This window comes from Trichoderma aggressivum, assembly GCF_033847375.1.
Source record: "Trichoderma aggressivum f. europaeum strain CBS 100526 chromosome Unknown scaffold_051, whole genome shotgun sequence".
NCBI lineage: Eukaryota > Fungi > Ascomycota > Sordariomycetes > Hypocreales > Hypocreaceae > Trichoderma > Trichoderma aggressivum.
Window position 1 is genome coordinate 127,919 of NW_026946417.1, and position 15,489 is coordinate 143,407.

The 15,489-nt window shown below is 50.9% G+C and overlaps 8 protein-coding genes across 8 annotated transcripts; 5 read left to right on the forward strand and 3 right to left on the reverse strand.

Moving 5' to 3' along the window:
* Positions 1 to 423: 423 nt before the first annotated feature.
* On the reverse strand, positions 424 to 1,787 carry Triagg1_9299 (uncharacterized protein; the record flags this gene model as incomplete). Its single annotated transcript, XM_062904242.1, has 2 exons — positions 424 to 1,305; positions 1,524 to 1,787. The coding sequence occupies 2 exons, from the start codon at positions 1,785 to 1,787 to the stop codon at positions 424 to 426; spliced, it is 1,146 nt and encodes a 381-aa protein (XP_062751744.1).
* Positions 1,788 to 4,018: 2,231 nt separating this feature from the next.
* Positions 4,019 to 5,188, forward strand: Triagg1_9300 (uncharacterized protein; the record flags this gene model as incomplete). Its single annotated transcript, XM_062904243.1, has 3 exons — positions 4,019 to 4,317; positions 4,398 to 4,582; positions 4,644 to 5,188. 3 exons carry the CDS (start codon positions 4,019 to 4,021, stop codon positions 5,186 to 5,188), a joined length of 1,029 nt encoding a protein of 342 aa, XP_062751745.1.
* Positions 5,189 to 5,480: 292 nt separating this feature from the next.
* Positions 5,481 to 6,269, reverse strand: Triagg1_9301 (uncharacterized protein; the record flags this gene model as incomplete). Its single annotated transcript, XM_062904244.1, has 1 exon — positions 5,481 to 6,269. One exon carries the CDS (start codon positions 6,267 to 6,269, stop codon positions 5,481 to 5,483), a length of 789 nt encoding a protein of 262 aa, XP_062751746.1.
* A 415-nt stretch (positions 6,270 to 6,684) lies between these two features.
* Triagg1_9302 (uncharacterized protein) lies at positions 6,685 to 7,507 on the forward strand (the record flags this gene model as incomplete). Its single annotated transcript, XM_062904245.1, has 2 exons — positions 6,685 to 6,847; positions 6,936 to 7,507. 2 exons carry the CDS (start codon positions 6,685 to 6,687, stop codon positions 7,505 to 7,507), a joined length of 735 nt encoding a protein of 244 aa, XP_062751747.1.
* A 464-nt stretch (positions 7,508 to 7,971) lies between these two features.
* Triagg1_9303 (uncharacterized protein) lies at positions 7,972 to 8,931 on the forward strand (the record flags this gene model as incomplete). Its single annotated transcript, XM_062904246.1, has 2 exons — positions 7,972 to 8,029; positions 8,084 to 8,931. 2 exons carry the CDS (start codon positions 7,972 to 7,974, stop codon positions 8,929 to 8,931), a joined length of 906 nt encoding a protein of 301 aa, XP_062751748.1.
* A 2,313-nt stretch (positions 8,932 to 11,244) lies between these two features.
* On the forward strand, positions 11,245 to 12,183 carry Triagg1_9304 (uncharacterized protein; the record flags this gene model as incomplete). The annotated part of the gene is made up of 1 exon (XM_062904247.1): positions 11,245 to 12,183. One exon carries the CDS (start codon positions 11,245 to 11,247, stop codon positions 12,181 to 12,183), a length of 939 nt encoding a protein of 312 aa, XP_062751749.1.
* A 522-nt stretch (positions 12,184 to 12,705) lies between these two features.
* Positions 12,706 to 13,918, forward strand: Triagg1_9305 (uncharacterized protein; the record flags this gene model as incomplete). The annotated part of the gene is made up of 4 exons (XM_062904248.1): positions 12,706 to 12,858; positions 12,923 to 13,558; positions 13,614 to 13,804; positions 13,858 to 13,918. 4 exons carry the CDS (start codon positions 12,706 to 12,708, stop codon positions 13,916 to 13,918), a joined length of 1,041 nt encoding a protein of 346 aa, XP_062751750.1.
* A 187-nt stretch (positions 13,919 to 14,105) lies between these two features.
* On the reverse strand, positions 14,106 to 15,350 carry Triagg1_9306 (uncharacterized protein; the record flags this gene model as incomplete). The annotated part of the gene is made up of 1 exon (XM_062904249.1): positions 14,106 to 15,350. The coding sequence occupies one exon, from the start codon at positions 15,348 to 15,350 to the stop codon at positions 14,106 to 14,108; it is 1,245 nt and encodes a 414-aa protein (XP_062751751.1).
* Between the last annotated feature and the right edge of the window lie 139 nt (positions 15,351 to 15,489).

Below are 15,489 nucleotides of genomic sequence, written 5' to 3' on the forward strand. Positions count from 1 at the left end.
TACCGCTCCAACGGTGTTATATAATTGATGAGTTGGCTAGCTGAGCGTGGGAATGGGTTTTTGGGTGGACTAGAAAGGGGGGGTTATTTTGGACGGGAGAGAGAGAGAGAGAGAGAGAGAGCACAAGAGCGCGGGAGCCAAAGAAATTTACCACAAAGTTCATTGCAAGCCATTTCGAATACGCCGTATAATTGTACTCCTTTAGCTTTTTGTTTTATGTCGTCTCTCTCCTGTCACCAGATATTTGTATTCGTACCCCTTGATTAGACGTCTGCGTGATTTTCACGGGCCATTAGGGGGTCTACAACTCAGCCGCATAGCGTGGATGTTTAAAACGTCAATTTATAGTAGCAGTTGCAGTAATGTCTATTCAACATGACATAAATGTTCCTGATGTCTTACACAAATAACTCATGATATTACTCAGGCCAACTTGGCAATCCAACTCTGCACCGTCTGCTGAATCTGGTCACTGTTCTTCTCCATGAAAAACATGTGACCGTTGCCGTGGAATCCCGCCTTTGCAAGTTCAAGGTGGGTGGTTTGATTGCAGCCCGCCTGCTTGAGGTAGCTTACTGTGCAGTAGTCATAAGGTGCGTGATAGGACGACTCGGAAGTGACAAACAGAATAGGCTTGCTAGCTAGATTCGAGAGCTTCCGTGGCGCTGGCGAAGAGGCCTGGAGCACGCAATCGGTATGGTTCTGATCAGGAGCAGGATAGATCTGCTGCACGAGGTCCACAGCGGGAACGGTGACAGGGGGTGAGTAGGTGAGCTTAATGTCAGCCAGTCCCCAGGCACGAGCGGGAGTGGTGCTGAAGATGGCTTCTCGGAAAGGAGGCCCGGTGGGCTCCAGCAGGATCAGGGCCTTGGTGAGCTTGGGACGAGCATCGGCAATGACAATGGGCATGATGCCGCCCTGGCTGTGGCCAACGAGAATCACGGGCTTCCCAATCTTGTCCAACAGCGCCGCACCGGCGCTCTGAACCGTGGTCTGCTGGTAGACGGCGTTGTTGATGAACTGGACGTTGGAGCTATAGAAGGTGTCAAAGATGGGATCGCCCATGGAGCCATTGCCCGGCCACTGAGTGTGCAAGGCGGCCTGTGGCCACAGATTGTAGTTTTGGACGGCGGTGAAACGCTGCTGGATTATCTCAGCTGAGTAAGTGGACGGCATGGCTGCCATGTAGGCGGGCTGCCACGGAGAACGCGCTCGGAGCGTCTGGTCAACGAGGTAGACTTCATATCCTTGGTCGAGGAACTGGGATGCCCAGCCTCGACTGCCATCAGGTTTGTTTAGGAAATTCTAGATGCAGGCGAGTCGTGAATTAGCGAGATTCTCCGTCGTTGTACAGGGGGTTCTGTCGGTTTCTGCTAGAGCTAGCATATCATAGGGATAGCATGTTAATGGGCCGTTGCGTCTCAGCTGGGAGCGGCAGAGTAGTGCCAGCGCCCGTGCCACAATACGAATGAATGGCGGATGCAAGACGATGGATATGTATACAGAAAGTGTAAGCAGCTTACTGTGCCTGTCTGGGCCTGGCCGTGGATGAAGACAATGGGCGTTGCTCGGCTGACTCCCTTGGCCGGCTGAAGCCTCTCGACGTACATCTGCTCGCGATAGATGTGCCCACCCGCTCCATCGTCCGCATAGCCGCCGCCAGTGTAGAAAAAGCTGCGAATGGCCGCTACTTCGGATGAGGCCGATGACAGGCTGCTGGCGCCATCGTCAGCATAAGCATGGCCCAGAACAGAAGCCAAGAGCGTGGCAGTTGTGATGAGCCGCATAATGAGGTCTTGGAAGCTCCGATTGGGAACCGGCCTGTCGGTGTCGCTATGGGAGAGATCGGGTTACTTGTACACGGCCGGACGAGGAACTTGTGGGAGGAGAGGCAGTAGCAGCGACTTCCAAGCGACTTCGTGTTTCTGTTGCTGCCGTGAGCTGGAGGGTTGCAATTGAAGCGGGAATTCCACGTGGGAAAGCGCGAGCGTGGCGGCCTAGAATCCTACTGTACAAGGAGATGGTAGCAGCGGCCGTGCAGGAGAAGGAAGGAAGCAAGCGAACCCGTCTAGCCAAGCAGCCAAGGTGAACAGGTTACAGAAGGGAGCGGGAAGGAGAGCTGGAGCTCCCATGACCTCGACGGGGACATGGCTCGCTCGCTCTTTCCTCGACCGGGGCCGTGCAGGTCTACTACGGAGCACAGGATGTAGTTACGAGTACTCGTAGCATGGCGGTCTCGAAGCTGAGCAGGTGCTCCCCCGTGGGCCTGCCTTGTCTTCCCGAAGCGGTCATGTCGACAGAGCTGTTGGTGGAAGATTCGGCTCCATGCCCCCGCAATGCGTCCGGGCTTGGCCGCGACAGCCTCAGTGCCGGCATTCCGTCGCAACGCCGGGGGAAGGCACTTGCGATGGTTGTAGCTTCCACAGCAGTTAGTACCTAAGCTATCGATAGGTACTTGAGACTATACCGAGGTGGTAAAATCTCGCATTGTTAGCCCATATTGATTGCTCCAGTTTCAACGATGGATTTTCTTACCTTCACCATGAAACAGCCACACAAGGTCGCCATCCCCAAACCGGGGCAAGCCAAGTGCCGGGATGAGGATCCGGGGCTTGCAATTGCGACACCGACTTTACAAGCCGCGGAAACTTCGAAGAAATAGTTCGTGCAGCTGGGCTTTTTTGCTTAGTAGGTGATAGCGCGCCTATTTAGCGCCTTCATCTTAATACTATTTGGTACGTTAAGACCGCACCATGCTCTACTAATGCCGCCTTGTAGGCTGCTGTTAATGTGCGGATACTGAACGAGTGCTGCCTCTATTGCTGCTGCTGTACAGCATCCAGGACTTGCTCCCGGTATAAAATTAGAAATCGCTTGGTGATCAATGCACTGCGCAAAGATCCTGGAAGCCCAACACCCGCAGATTCGCCTTGATTCCCGAATGCAGGCACCCTGCCCGCCAAGAAATCTTCCACGCATCTGGGTTTATCCCTGAAACCTGCATTTCCGTTTCCTCGCAGCTAACACGAGACAAGGGTTCGGTTCATTTTGAAAAGCCGAGCTGATGCTAAGGTGGTAGTGCTAGTCCTAGGTAGCTAGCCCTCTCCTATACACGCACATAAAATGATACGCTGTCCAAGGAGTATGCCATAACATGAGTTCATTTACACCCGGCCTGTTTGTATATTCAAAACATCTCATGCTGAATAACGTATCATGACTCGCATTGAATCTTCGGACTCGACTCGGATAGGCTACAATATCGCAACGACATGCTTCGTCAAGTCGGAAAAGCCCGTATGGAGGCCGCGCTTCAAACCACACTGTGTCGACCCATCACGGACGGCTACGGCCCGTATGTACTAGCTTCATGTCGGTCAAACTCTCTTTATGCTTAGAGTTACTGGCTAGCCGTTGGCTAGTCGAGGTAGTAGTTTCTCTTAGGGTCCGGGTATCGCGGGGAAGCTGATGCCAGTCTTCCGCGGCCACTTATACGGGAGAATTGGGTATCTCCAAGCGTCGTATTTTTGTCGCCGCGCCCCTAGCAGGACGAGTTTTGCTCAACTGCCAAATACGCTTCTTCCCGCCAGTTGCGGTTACGCGATTCCAAGGTTCAGGGCCATCCCCTTTGTGGCGACATTAGGATGACTACACTCCGTAACCTCGCTTCAGACGCACAAGATCCTTGCAGGACTGTAACCTCAGCTGCCGATGCTAGCACTCGTATGAAAGGTATCATCCTTTTGAAAAAGGCAATTTCTCCTCTCATGCTCAAGGAGTCCTTGTTGATCGCCAGACACTCCACTCTCTTAATGTGCCGCAGCCCGCTCTCGGCAGAAGATCAACTAATGGACGTGTGCTCAACTTCTTCGCATGGCTGATTCATCCACCTGAATCTTTACAGGATTGTAATTTTTCATCTTTTCTCTCTCTCTATCTCTCTCAAAGCTGCGTCTCAAAGCATCACAGTGATCGCCGGTCGACGGAATAGGATGCTTGCAACGACGCCAGCCTAGCCATGGATCCCACACTTCCTATCCACTGGGCGTTTAGCTGCCTGGCACTCATCATCATGGGAATAAGGCTTTGGGGGAGGAAAAATGCTCGGCAAGACTTCAACCTCGGCGACCGTCTTACCATGGCCGCTGCCGCGTGCGCTCTGATCAGACTTGGAATGATTCACGTTGTCTTGACTTGGGGCACGAATAACATGACTGCTGCCCAGCGCCTGGGCCATCACTTTACCTCCAGGGAGATTTATCAGCGGGAGATCGGCAGCAAGCTGTCCATCGCTAATCGCGTATTTTATAACTCCTAGTCAGTGTGCTCCGTGGAGTCTCTCCTTTACCAGATCTGGGGTGTGATTCAAGGGAATTAACGATTGGGGTCAAATACAGTCTTTGGTTGCAGAAGCTTGTGCTGTTGGATCTCTATCGACGACTTATTCACGACTTGCCGTATGAGAAATGGATTCTAACGTCCTATCTTTTCATCTTCTTCGTCACCTATACCATTGTTCAGGTCTTTACGTTTAGCGAGTGCAAACCCTTTCACCTCTACTGGCAGGTTCTTCCTGACCCAGGTATGAACGAGACCTATTATCCGCGATTAGGCTCCTGTATCTCATCTAACCATCCATACAGGCTCTTGTGCTCAAGCCCAGATGCAACTTATTGTGCTTGGTGTTCTCAATATCATAACAGACTCTATGCTCATCGTCCTCCCGATCCCGGTTATCGTCAAACTCAAGGCACCCCTAGCTCGAAAAGCTCAATTGTTGGCACTGTTCACACTTGGTATATTCATCATTGCTATTACTGTCATCCGACTACCAATCAACTCTTCGCATCCATATAGCCAAGTCAACCGTACGACCTGGGCAAGCACCGAGCTCCTTACAGCTGCCATTGTCGTTAATGCGCCGACACTCTACTCATTCTGGAATAAGAGGCGGCGAGAAAGATCCACGCCTCGTGAACAAGCGCAGGGCGACAGTGATAAAGCCGGAGATCGGATTGCTATGGAAACCATTGGCGGCAGTACGTATTCTGGTAGCGGAGGCCCGAAGCGCAAACCGACTGGAGGGATCATACAGACAAAGGAGGTGATTGTGTCTGAATACAGAAAAAGCGGCGACTACATCAAACTGCCTGACGAGCGAGATCATACGTCGCAGCATTCCAGTTAGAACAAAAAAAAGGAGGGCTCGAATTTAATGATTACAACTACGACTAGCATATGCCTTCTCCACATCGCAATCACACATCTCACATGAGCGACACTATTCCATCCTTTCACTCGCACGATATACGGACCAAGATGCTGCATCTTGAATGCTCGTCAAATGCGAGTTAAAAGAAGAGGGCTATCAGTGAGAATACTGCTCACACATATCAAAAGCCCATCTTACTCTTGCCTGAAGGTCGGAATAGATGCAGGCCACGCAACCCTTCAAAGCCAGCAGCTTTCCTCAGCCACGTCTAATACCTCCTACTTCTCGTCTTACCGCCCTTCCAGCGCAACCTCCCAACCCACTCTGCAAACTTTCTGACTTCTTCTTCCTCCAGTAAGAGCTCCACTGTATAATAATGCCTTGCCAGGTCCTCGTGGTTCTTGAACCGGTGCACAAATCTATGACACGCGCCACAGAGCCACGCCACGTTCTGCAGATCTTCCTTGCGGTGCCATCCGCGCTTTACGGCCTTGTCATGCACAAACCGAGGAATGAGGTGGTGATATGATAGAGGGATCCAAGATCGCTCGCAAAGTTCACAAGCGTCTGTGCGAGTGGACGGTGTGGCTGGCGGCGGTTCGATGAGAGGGGTGAGGTATCCCGTCAAGATGGGAAGCAGGAACGCTTCGGGTGTGGGAGGGAGATGTGAAGGCTGGGTCGGGTCCGGAGCTATGAGATTGTATGTGATGAGAGTCTCCCAGATGGAGGACGGCAAGTCAAGCTTCGCCAGGCTGTCTGGTGTCAGTGGCAAGGAATACTGCGCCTGCAGTGCCTCGGATTCCCTCCACGAGCGGTAGTCCAGCTCCTGTAGATCCTGCGGGAGATTCTGGAAGATTCCGTCGGCCAGGTAATCGATGAAGTCGGCGAGCTCTTCGGCATCCTGGTCCGGACCCGGGACCGGAGTCGGGACTGGAGATGTGCGCCCCGCCTTGGCTCGCCGCCTGCGTTTCGGCTCCGGCGCGGGGACAGGCTGGAGAATGGTGGCTGAGAGACAATCACGGAAGAGCGGGTAGTTGAGGCTGTCCTCGTCAGACATGGTTCCTCTGTTTAGATTGCTTTCTCCGTCGTCGGATCGGGCGGCAATTCGGTTATGCAGAGGTGCTGGTGGTTCACAGGATACTGACGTGATTGGATGGTCACCAGATAGATTGGGGAATTGACTGTTGCCAGTTTGGGACTGCGGATAATTGTTCTGCAGATGATGTGGAATCGTGGGGTACAGAGTTTATATAACATCATAAAGACCATCCTCACGAGCAGTTTGCAAATGTGATGGAATCTTGCAGAATCCTGTCGCGAGTTCTCATTCTACAATTCTTGTTGTTGTTGTCGCCAATTGCATCCAATGCATTGTTCGAATCGTTGCAGCCTGCGTTACTAAATCCGTTGCCGCCTGACTCATCGGTATTCATCTGCTAGGTAGTCGCATGTTACCCCGGTCAGCTGAAACCATGGCTCCAACCATCATCGCATTCGACCTCTACGGGACCATACTATCCACGGACTCGATTGTCAAGGCATTGGTCGGCCTGTTTGGAGATGAAAAAGCCAAGACAATTGCGACACAAGCGCGGCGGTATCAGTTGGAGTATACATGGCGGATAAACAGCATGGGTGAGTCTTACTCCGAGACATTCGCTGCAAAGAGGCACGAGGTTCATTATTTGCCGATGGATACATGTAATGACGATGGTGTTTCCAGGCATGTATCAGTCGTTTAGTGAATTGACTCGATGGTCATTCCGGCATGCTACCGCAGAGGTCGGCGAGAAGCTGTCACCGGAGCAAGAAGAGACGATCATGAATGCCTACAACGGTCTAGACGCATTCCCCGAGGTCGAAGCAGCCCTCAACCTCATCTTAAAGTCTCCCAACATTGAGGCATATGTCTTTTCCAACGGCACCGAATCCATGATTGCATCGTCGCTGAGCACTTCGCCGTCGCTGGCTGGGTCTAGCTCTGTCTTGCCGACTTCGCGGATTGTCAGCGTTGACCCTCTGCGGGTGTTTAAGCCTGATCGACGGACGTATGAGCACTTTGCCAAGGTTGTGAACTTGGAATCTCAGGCAGGCGAGTTATGGCTGGTGACCTCGAATCCTTTTGACGCTGTTGGTGCGAGGGCGGCGGGGTGGAGGAGTGCCTGGGTTAACCGGAATCCGAATCTGGGCTGGATTGATGGGTTGGGCGGTGCGGTTGGATTGAATCCGACTGTGATTGTCAAGGGAGTGGATGAAGCTGTTGAAAAGATTATTGAGACTGATATCCAAGGTTAACAAGTCAGCAGTTTATAGTGGTTGATGTCCGAAAGCTAATCGCAACTGAGCTCTTTCAAAATCACCACCTTGCTCTTGATCTATTAGCTTTAATGCCCTATTTAACATCGTATCTCTGTATTATTCAGTGTTTAAGTGCTTATCATAGAATTAAAATTAATTAAAAAGGGAGCTGATGCATGGGTAGGATTGCTGCTCCCCAAAGTATTTGGATGCTGTTGAAGCTCTTGCGTCCCGAGGCTCCACAGGGCTTGTGCCGGCTTATAGCGACATCCCCCCGGCAATTACATCTGCTATCGATACGCGACGCATTTTCAACAACCTCCTTCTTGCACCTTGCTACTTTAGATTACCTACCATCGGTATTCATCTTCATTTTACTTAGTAGCGGCCTCTCTTCTTCTTTTATCCTACTTGAATTACTGCGAAGCATCAATCTGATCTCGACCACTGCGCGCCCAACCATGGCGTCAAAGGAAGAACACAGCTCTTCTCGTCGACACCGCGATAGAAACGACGATTGTGAGGATGCTCCTAAGCATGCAAAGAATCGTAGATGCTAACGTCAACAACAAGCATCCCGCCGCGACCGAGATAGGGACCGAGAAAGACGTAGAGATCGCGAGCGACGACGATCGAGAACCCCAGAAGAGTCGTCTCGGCGGCACCGCAACCGCGATGAGGATCAAGACGAGAGGAGGCGTCGACACAGAGACCGCAGTGGTGATCGCGAGAGAAGACGACGATTTTCGCCTGAAGAATCAGATACCCATCGGCGCTCACGCCGACATCGGTCGAGAGATGATGATTCGGAGCGCGACAGTCGCGCGTTGGCCCGTCGTCGAGAAAGCCCTGTGAGGAGGTCGGGACCACTGCCCTCCCAAGAAGCCTCATTTGCCGTTACCACGCAAGAAGGCGGAGACCCGGAAAAGCCAAAAGAGAAGCCAAACATAGGAAACACTGGCCGGTTGGCTGCACTGTCCAACTCCGTTGCCCAGGCGGACGGCACATCGATCGTACTCAAGTACCATGAGCCCGCAGAGGCGCGAAAGCCACCCCCACGCGACCAGTGGAAGCTCTTTGTGTTCAAGGGCGGTGATATAATTGACACCATCGAGCTCAGCGCGAGGAGCTGCTGGCTGGTCGGGAGGGAAATGGCCGTTGTCGACATCGCCGCGGAACACCCGAGCATTAGCAAACAACATGCCGTGATACAGTTCCGCTACACCGAGAAAAGAAACGAGTTTGGCGATAAGATTGGCAAAGTGAAGCCTTATTTGATTGATCTGGAGAGCGCCAATGGGACTACTCTAAATGACGGGAAAGTGCCTGATAGCAGGTATCTCGAACTTAGGGACAAGGATATGATCTTGTTTGGACACAGCACGCGGGAATATGTCGTCATGCTAGCTCCAAAGGACTAGGGAACACCTCTGAGCTGGGATACTAGGAGACGACTTAACCTTGCTATGTATGGCACTGACGTACACAGGAGAAGGAAGAACCCGCCGAGGTAAGACTTCATTGGGCTCCCGTTTCAGAATCTTTGCAATTGAGTATATTGTTAATGTGCAGCGTACAACCAGTGTTTCTAGAGAGGACCGTCATCGGAGTCATCATAGCAACGGGAGAATATCACACCGGCATTAGGCGAGCCTCGACAATGGCACATGACGGTTTCCACGTTGGACATGATCGGGTTTTCGATGATACGAAGGCGTCGAGTTAGACTGGATCGGTGTATAGAAACGAAGTGCATCTTCGATGGGGGTCACCAGGGGTCCCTCTCTGGCTATATCTTGTTCACAAAACACTATCTGTAGCTGGAAGAGTAGAATTCAGTTGTTAAATCTGTAGTGGCTGAGCTGTTGTTCCACGGTATGAGCTGCAGGATTCAGATATATATCGCATGATTAAGCAAACTTTCACACACTCTCTCCCTTCGATATCAACCTGTGAATCTTGGCCCTGACTCTAGTGCGATACGCATCCTTATAAAGTTATTACTATTGTTCCCTGAGCATCAACTGTTTGCATGCAACAAGCGATTTACCGAATCAAGCAATATTTTCGTCTTAGCTTCCAGAATAAGACTGAAGCACCGGAAGTGACTCGCATTTCTCGTATGACTTGATTCACTGGCATTCTGGTAATAAATTATTCATTCAGTATTCTTACCGATAGGTTTGTTTGTAGATCCAGATACCAAGCATCAGTTTATATGCTTCCCATCAAGATGTGAGAATAAATATCATCTTCAGGGGTTGGCAACCTTGAGGCCATGGCGTCGGCGCCTGTCTCCAGCTTAGCTGAACCGACGCGGCACAGCAGCCATTGGCGCCCGGTTTTCATTTCCCTTTATTGTACTCCGTACTGTCCTGCATAAGGTAATGCAGCCAAGGAACCTGGCCAGGTCAGCCAGGGATTGAATCGAGCTGAGCTTCTCTTTAACAACTACCCAGCTGTGATTCGCTGACGACACGATCAATGTCTTCCCACCGACAGGCAGTATTACTCAACTATCAAGGGGTGATAACTTTATGTTAGTAGGACAATGTTGGGGTACCTTATCTTAGGTGAGGTCCTCTCACCGAATCTGATGCAATGCAATGCACTGCTACTTACCGCCAGTTGTTTCATTCCAGCCCCAGCCTGCACACATCGCGATAGGCCCACGACCGAGTCAATCGCAGCAGCTGTCTGATTCCATTACCAGGAGGCATTTCCCCGGTTAATTGAAGCCGGTTTGTAACATTACTAGCATCGGATCGGTCATATTTTGGGTTGCACCATGCAGCCTCATCAGCATGCAAGATTAATCAAGTAATATATGAGCCTTGTCTCACACGCCAATGTGCTACGCGAGTGGCCACTCAGGAGTCTCGGCATCGAACCTGGCCGGCGGCTGAATATTGGTGCCACCACGGCAATACACGGAATTGCCCGCGAAGTGCTAATGTGGCCGATTACAAGGCATGGATATCATAGTCTAGACCGGCGCTTGGGTATTCAAGGGAGCTCCCGAGTACACAGGGCGGGAATATGACGACTGGATATCTGAGAGTGCATGTAACACACATCATGATAGCTGAAATATGCAAGGGAATTCTTTCATCAGTCAGATTGACAGGCTTAGTCAAAAGATGGACTCAGTCAAGGAATCTGTTCTATAAATATCAGGTCAAAATAACTTTCCTTTTTTGTTCAGTTAAGCATCTAGCAACACCTACTCCGTACATATATACGTTGTCATCTCGTATGAACCATGCATGTCAATATCAATCCGGAAAGAAGGGAGAAATCACTCTCTAACACCGCCACGACACCACCAGCTGCTCTTCCAGCTCCTCATCAAAAGTCTCACCGGGTCGGTGGCTGGCTGCCCCAGAATCCCAAGCTTCTAATCAGCTGGCTGGGAGACCTGGTCGCCGAAGTTAACAAACACAAGCGTGATGCTTCTATAAGCTCACTGTTCTTGAGTGAGCCGGTACAAGAACTAAAAGAGCTCATCGAAAGCACTGCTGAGCTTCGAATGCTGGCTTCGGGCATGTTTGACGAAGTGCCAGACAGGGCTCCCTACAATGAGGATCCTATTGGGAACAAGCAAATCAAATCATACCGCGAAATGCTCGAGATGTTCGACTTTGTCATGAACAACAAGGCTCCCTCTTGGAAAAAAACTCGAATACGATGCTGGTTTGATTGGATTTCCATTCAACGCCATCTTGGATTGGCCAATGGCTACAGCGAGCGGCTATGCTTTCTTCCTCAAGCCCGAGGTCAATTCGAAGCTCAAACACATCCTCAATACCTGGAAATCCGAAGTTTTAATGACTGCGAAATCTCAACATGTCATCACGACCGGTGAAGATGGCTGGCTTAGCCAAGATTCCCTGATGAGCATCGAAAACGACACCAACCTTGCTGGCCAGGAGTTGACATTCCAGCAGATCTTCCAGTGTGATCCACAAGGAGATCCCAAGCACTGGGGGTTCAAATCTTGGGATGACTTCTTCGTCCGCAAGTTCAAAAATATTGATCAAATTCGCCCAGTCGCTTTTCCGGGGCAACCAGAGTGGATAGCAAATTCGTGCGAGTCCAAACCCTTTGCCTTGCGGTCCAATGCCCGGGAGTACGACTCGTTCTGGCTCAAAGGCCAAGCATACTCAGTCAGTGAGATGCTTCATGGACACAAATTTGCCGAGCAGTTTGTCGGCGGCACCGTGTATCAGGCATTTCTGAGCGCCACGTCCTACCACAGATGGAACTCGCCCGTGTCCGGGAAAGTCGTCCATACCGAAGTTGTTGACGGTACTTACTTCTCAGAGCCCACCACCAAGGGCTTCACGTCTTCCGAGGGCCCTGATCCAGCTTCCCCTAATCGCGTCCAGAGCTACATCAGCCACATTGCCACGCGAGCCATCTTCTTCATCGAGGCTCCGAAGCCAATTGGCCTCATGGCAGCCATGTATATCGGCATGGCTGACGTTTCGTCCTGCGAGATCTTGCAGAAATTCGAGGCCAAATGCCTTCCTGCGAGTGTTGAGAAGGGAAAGGAAATCGGGTTGTTCCACCACGGTGGCTCTACCCACTGCCTCCTTTTCCGACAAGGAGTGAATCTCGCTTTTGTGACTGGAGCCATCCCGGGCAACAGAGAGATGAATTTGCCAATTTGAGGTCCGTTAGCAGTTGCATATTAATGTCGATATCATCCAGTACCTGTAATCTAGCGTCTAGGTACATATTCAAGAGGGGGAAGTAGACGTGATCAGGATACTATCAGAAGCCCATCATTTTCATGTTAAATTAGCAAAGAATTATTCCGCCCCAAGACAAACGCGTCTTTCATTGTATTATAACCCACAGTTCAATTTTCTTCCATAGTGATTTGCAATTTAGGTACATTGCGATAATACAGGTATTCGATACACCTTTGGCGATGCTCAATACAAGTAAGGTGCGGTCAAGTAGCGAGTTCCTTCCAACTCTTGCCCCCATGATTTTGTCGAATCCCCCAACAATTAAATTTTCCATCTGTTCCAGACAACAGCATCTTCTCGAAGAATTTGGTACGGCAGATATTCAGTTCTGTAAACCTCCAGCTGCTGTCGCGGCGTTGATACAGCTCACCGTCTGTCTTCTCTCATCTCTCTAATAATTGACGGAACGCAAAGCTCTCACAATCGTTAAGCAAAGAAATGCGTGACCTCGAGGGAAACAGCGGCGGAAGAGCCGCCCAAGATGCCGCCTCTGAGCCTCCCTTCTTGTCTCTTGACGGGATCGCAGAACCCAAACCCAAAGCCGATTCTCTCAAGGCCATCGCATGGATGGTTGTCAATACTCTGGCGACGGTCGGCATAGCAAGTCATCCCCTAAACACACACTATCACGCCTGCCTTCTAACAAATGTCACAGGTCTTCAGCAACAAGGCCATATTCTCGGAGAAGCGGTGGAAGCAATCTCAGCTTTTGTTTGCCTTCCTTCACTTCTTCATGACTTGGCTTCTACTTTTTGCTCTCTCTCGACCACCATTTGACATGTTTGTGCCTCGTCGTGCTCCTAAGCTGCACCTGATTCCTCTCGGTACCGCAATGTGCTTCAACGTCGTTCTGCCGAATCTATCCTTGGCCTACTCAACCGTCACATTCTACCAAATTGCACGAATACTGCTGACGCCAACGGTCGCCATCATGAACTTCCTCTTATACGGCAGGACTCTTCCCAGAGGAGCTGCTCTCTCCCTAATCCCCGCCTGCGTAGGAGTCGGTTTGGTTACATATTTCGATTCCATTCCAGTGGATGACCATGCCATCAAGACGACCTCTGGGCTGGGAATTATATTTGCGTTTACGGGCATCTTTGCCTCTTCTCTCTACACGGTCTGGATTGCGGGCTATCATCGGAGACTCAACATGAACAGCATGCAGCTTCTCTATCTTCAAGCGCCAGTGGCCTGCTTCTTTCTCATCTTCTTTATTCCACTTGTTGATAACTTTCCAAGCGCCATGTATATGCCAACTCGACTGAGCACACGAGGGCTTGTTATCCTTGTATGCCTCCTCTGCCTAACCCCCAACTCGTGAAATTTCAGCTTACCTGTACTAGTCTACAATATTTGCTGCGCTGATCAATATTTCGCAATTCTACATTGTGGCACAAACGGGACCCGTATCGAGTACAGTTGTCGGTCACGTCAAGACCTGCACCATCGTGGGCCTTGGATGGGCCATGTCTGGTCGTGCGGTCAGTGATAAATCCGCAATTGGAGTTGTGATAGCAGTAGCAGGCATCACTTCGTAAGTTCCACGCACATACACACACATAATGCGAGTGAAGGCTAACCAAGTAGATACTCCATCATCATGTTGAAGCACAAGAGGATGAAAGCACAAGAAGATGAAAGCAAGTAAATCTGAAATTGGGTCTATAGGTGAAAAGTGATGGAAGTCGACGTAGACTAAAGAGGGCATGGCATAGGTACATATGTCGATGGATGTACCTTTTAGTGAGCCCTTTCAAGGGCGCACCTTGGTGTGAAGAAAACGTCAACATGGTGAGTGTAAAATTAGTAGTCTTGTTCTCAATGCCATAAATGAATTACAAATTGAAACGCTTCCTGTCCTTCTCCATCTTTGATTTCCACTCCCATTGAGTAGCATCCTCGCCTTCGCTTCCAGCCCGTCCGATGCCCTTGTCAACACGCCTCAGCTTCAGCGTAAAGCGTGGGCCCAACTCCTGGAGCCCTGCTCGAATGCTCTCGACACCCTCGAGCGCTTTGCCCTCAGCATCGGTGACACTCTTCTCGGTCGCGCGCTTGTCACGGAAGGCGTATCTGAAGCGTCTTACGAAGATGAAATCTCGCTGGTTATGTAACGCGACAACCTGTCGTCCCTCAAACTCTGGGCGCGGGGGGAACATGGTCTGGAAGAGCTTCGCAGTGAGAAGACCTAGTGGCGTCTTGAAGTTATTGAGCATCAGCTCGGGGTAGTGGTTGGTAGGGTTGCCGTGACCGGGAAGCTTTTTGCCCTCTATCCAGTTGGATATTGTGAAGTGGAACGTCGGGCCCTTGGGAAGGTGAACGATGGAGAGACCGGTGGGCTTTTTGAGGTCTTCCTTCATAAGGACGACGGCAGTGTAGTCCTTGCTGGCGGAAAATTTGCAGATTTCGCGGAGAGAGTATTTGTATCCGTAGCGGTGGGATGATCGTGGGATGTATCTAGAATTGGGGAACATAGTGCAGAGAAGATGTGCCTCGTCGTGAAGGGTAGAGTTGAGGGATGTGGTGACGAGAATCTTTGGTTCGGGAGGAGGTTCGTCGCTGAAGAGAGAAGGGAACTTGAGGGCTAGTGAGATGGGCGTAAGGTCGAGGTTCGTGCTCGTTGTTGACGGAGCAATGCTGGGGACTCTCTGAGCTCGCTTCTCCCGTTGCCTCTCCAGTCTAGCCTCTCGTGCCTCCTCGTCTTCGTCTTCGTCTGAATCCAGCATACTGTCGTTGTCATCGTCATCCTCCTCTTCCATCTTCTCTGCTTCCTCGACTGCCGCTCGCTCTTCGGCTTCGGCCTGCTCGATGCGTCTCCTCTTCAATTGCTCGAGGTCCACCACGGCTCCAAGACTGTCATCGTCCACATCGTCCCAGACTCGCTTGTGTTCCAATGTTCGCGGGACATTCTTGGCGAGACGGGCTGCCTTGAGCTCAGGGTCGCGGTTCTCTTCTCTCCGGCGGCGATGTCGTTCCTCGTGGCGTTCTTTGTTGCTGGCCTTCTTATGGGCGATGAACAATTCCTTGCGCTTCACCTTGTTGGCCACTTTGAGCGCCTGGACAGGGGGTTTTGAGAAACCCATCGTGACAATGCTTTGACAGTCGGCGACGGGAGTTTGGTGTTGGGGAAATGGCTGATTGTAAAATCCAAGGCTCGACGCATCAAGTTGTCAGAAAATTTTAGCGGCATGTAACTTTTTTTGCTATATTCACACCACAGCG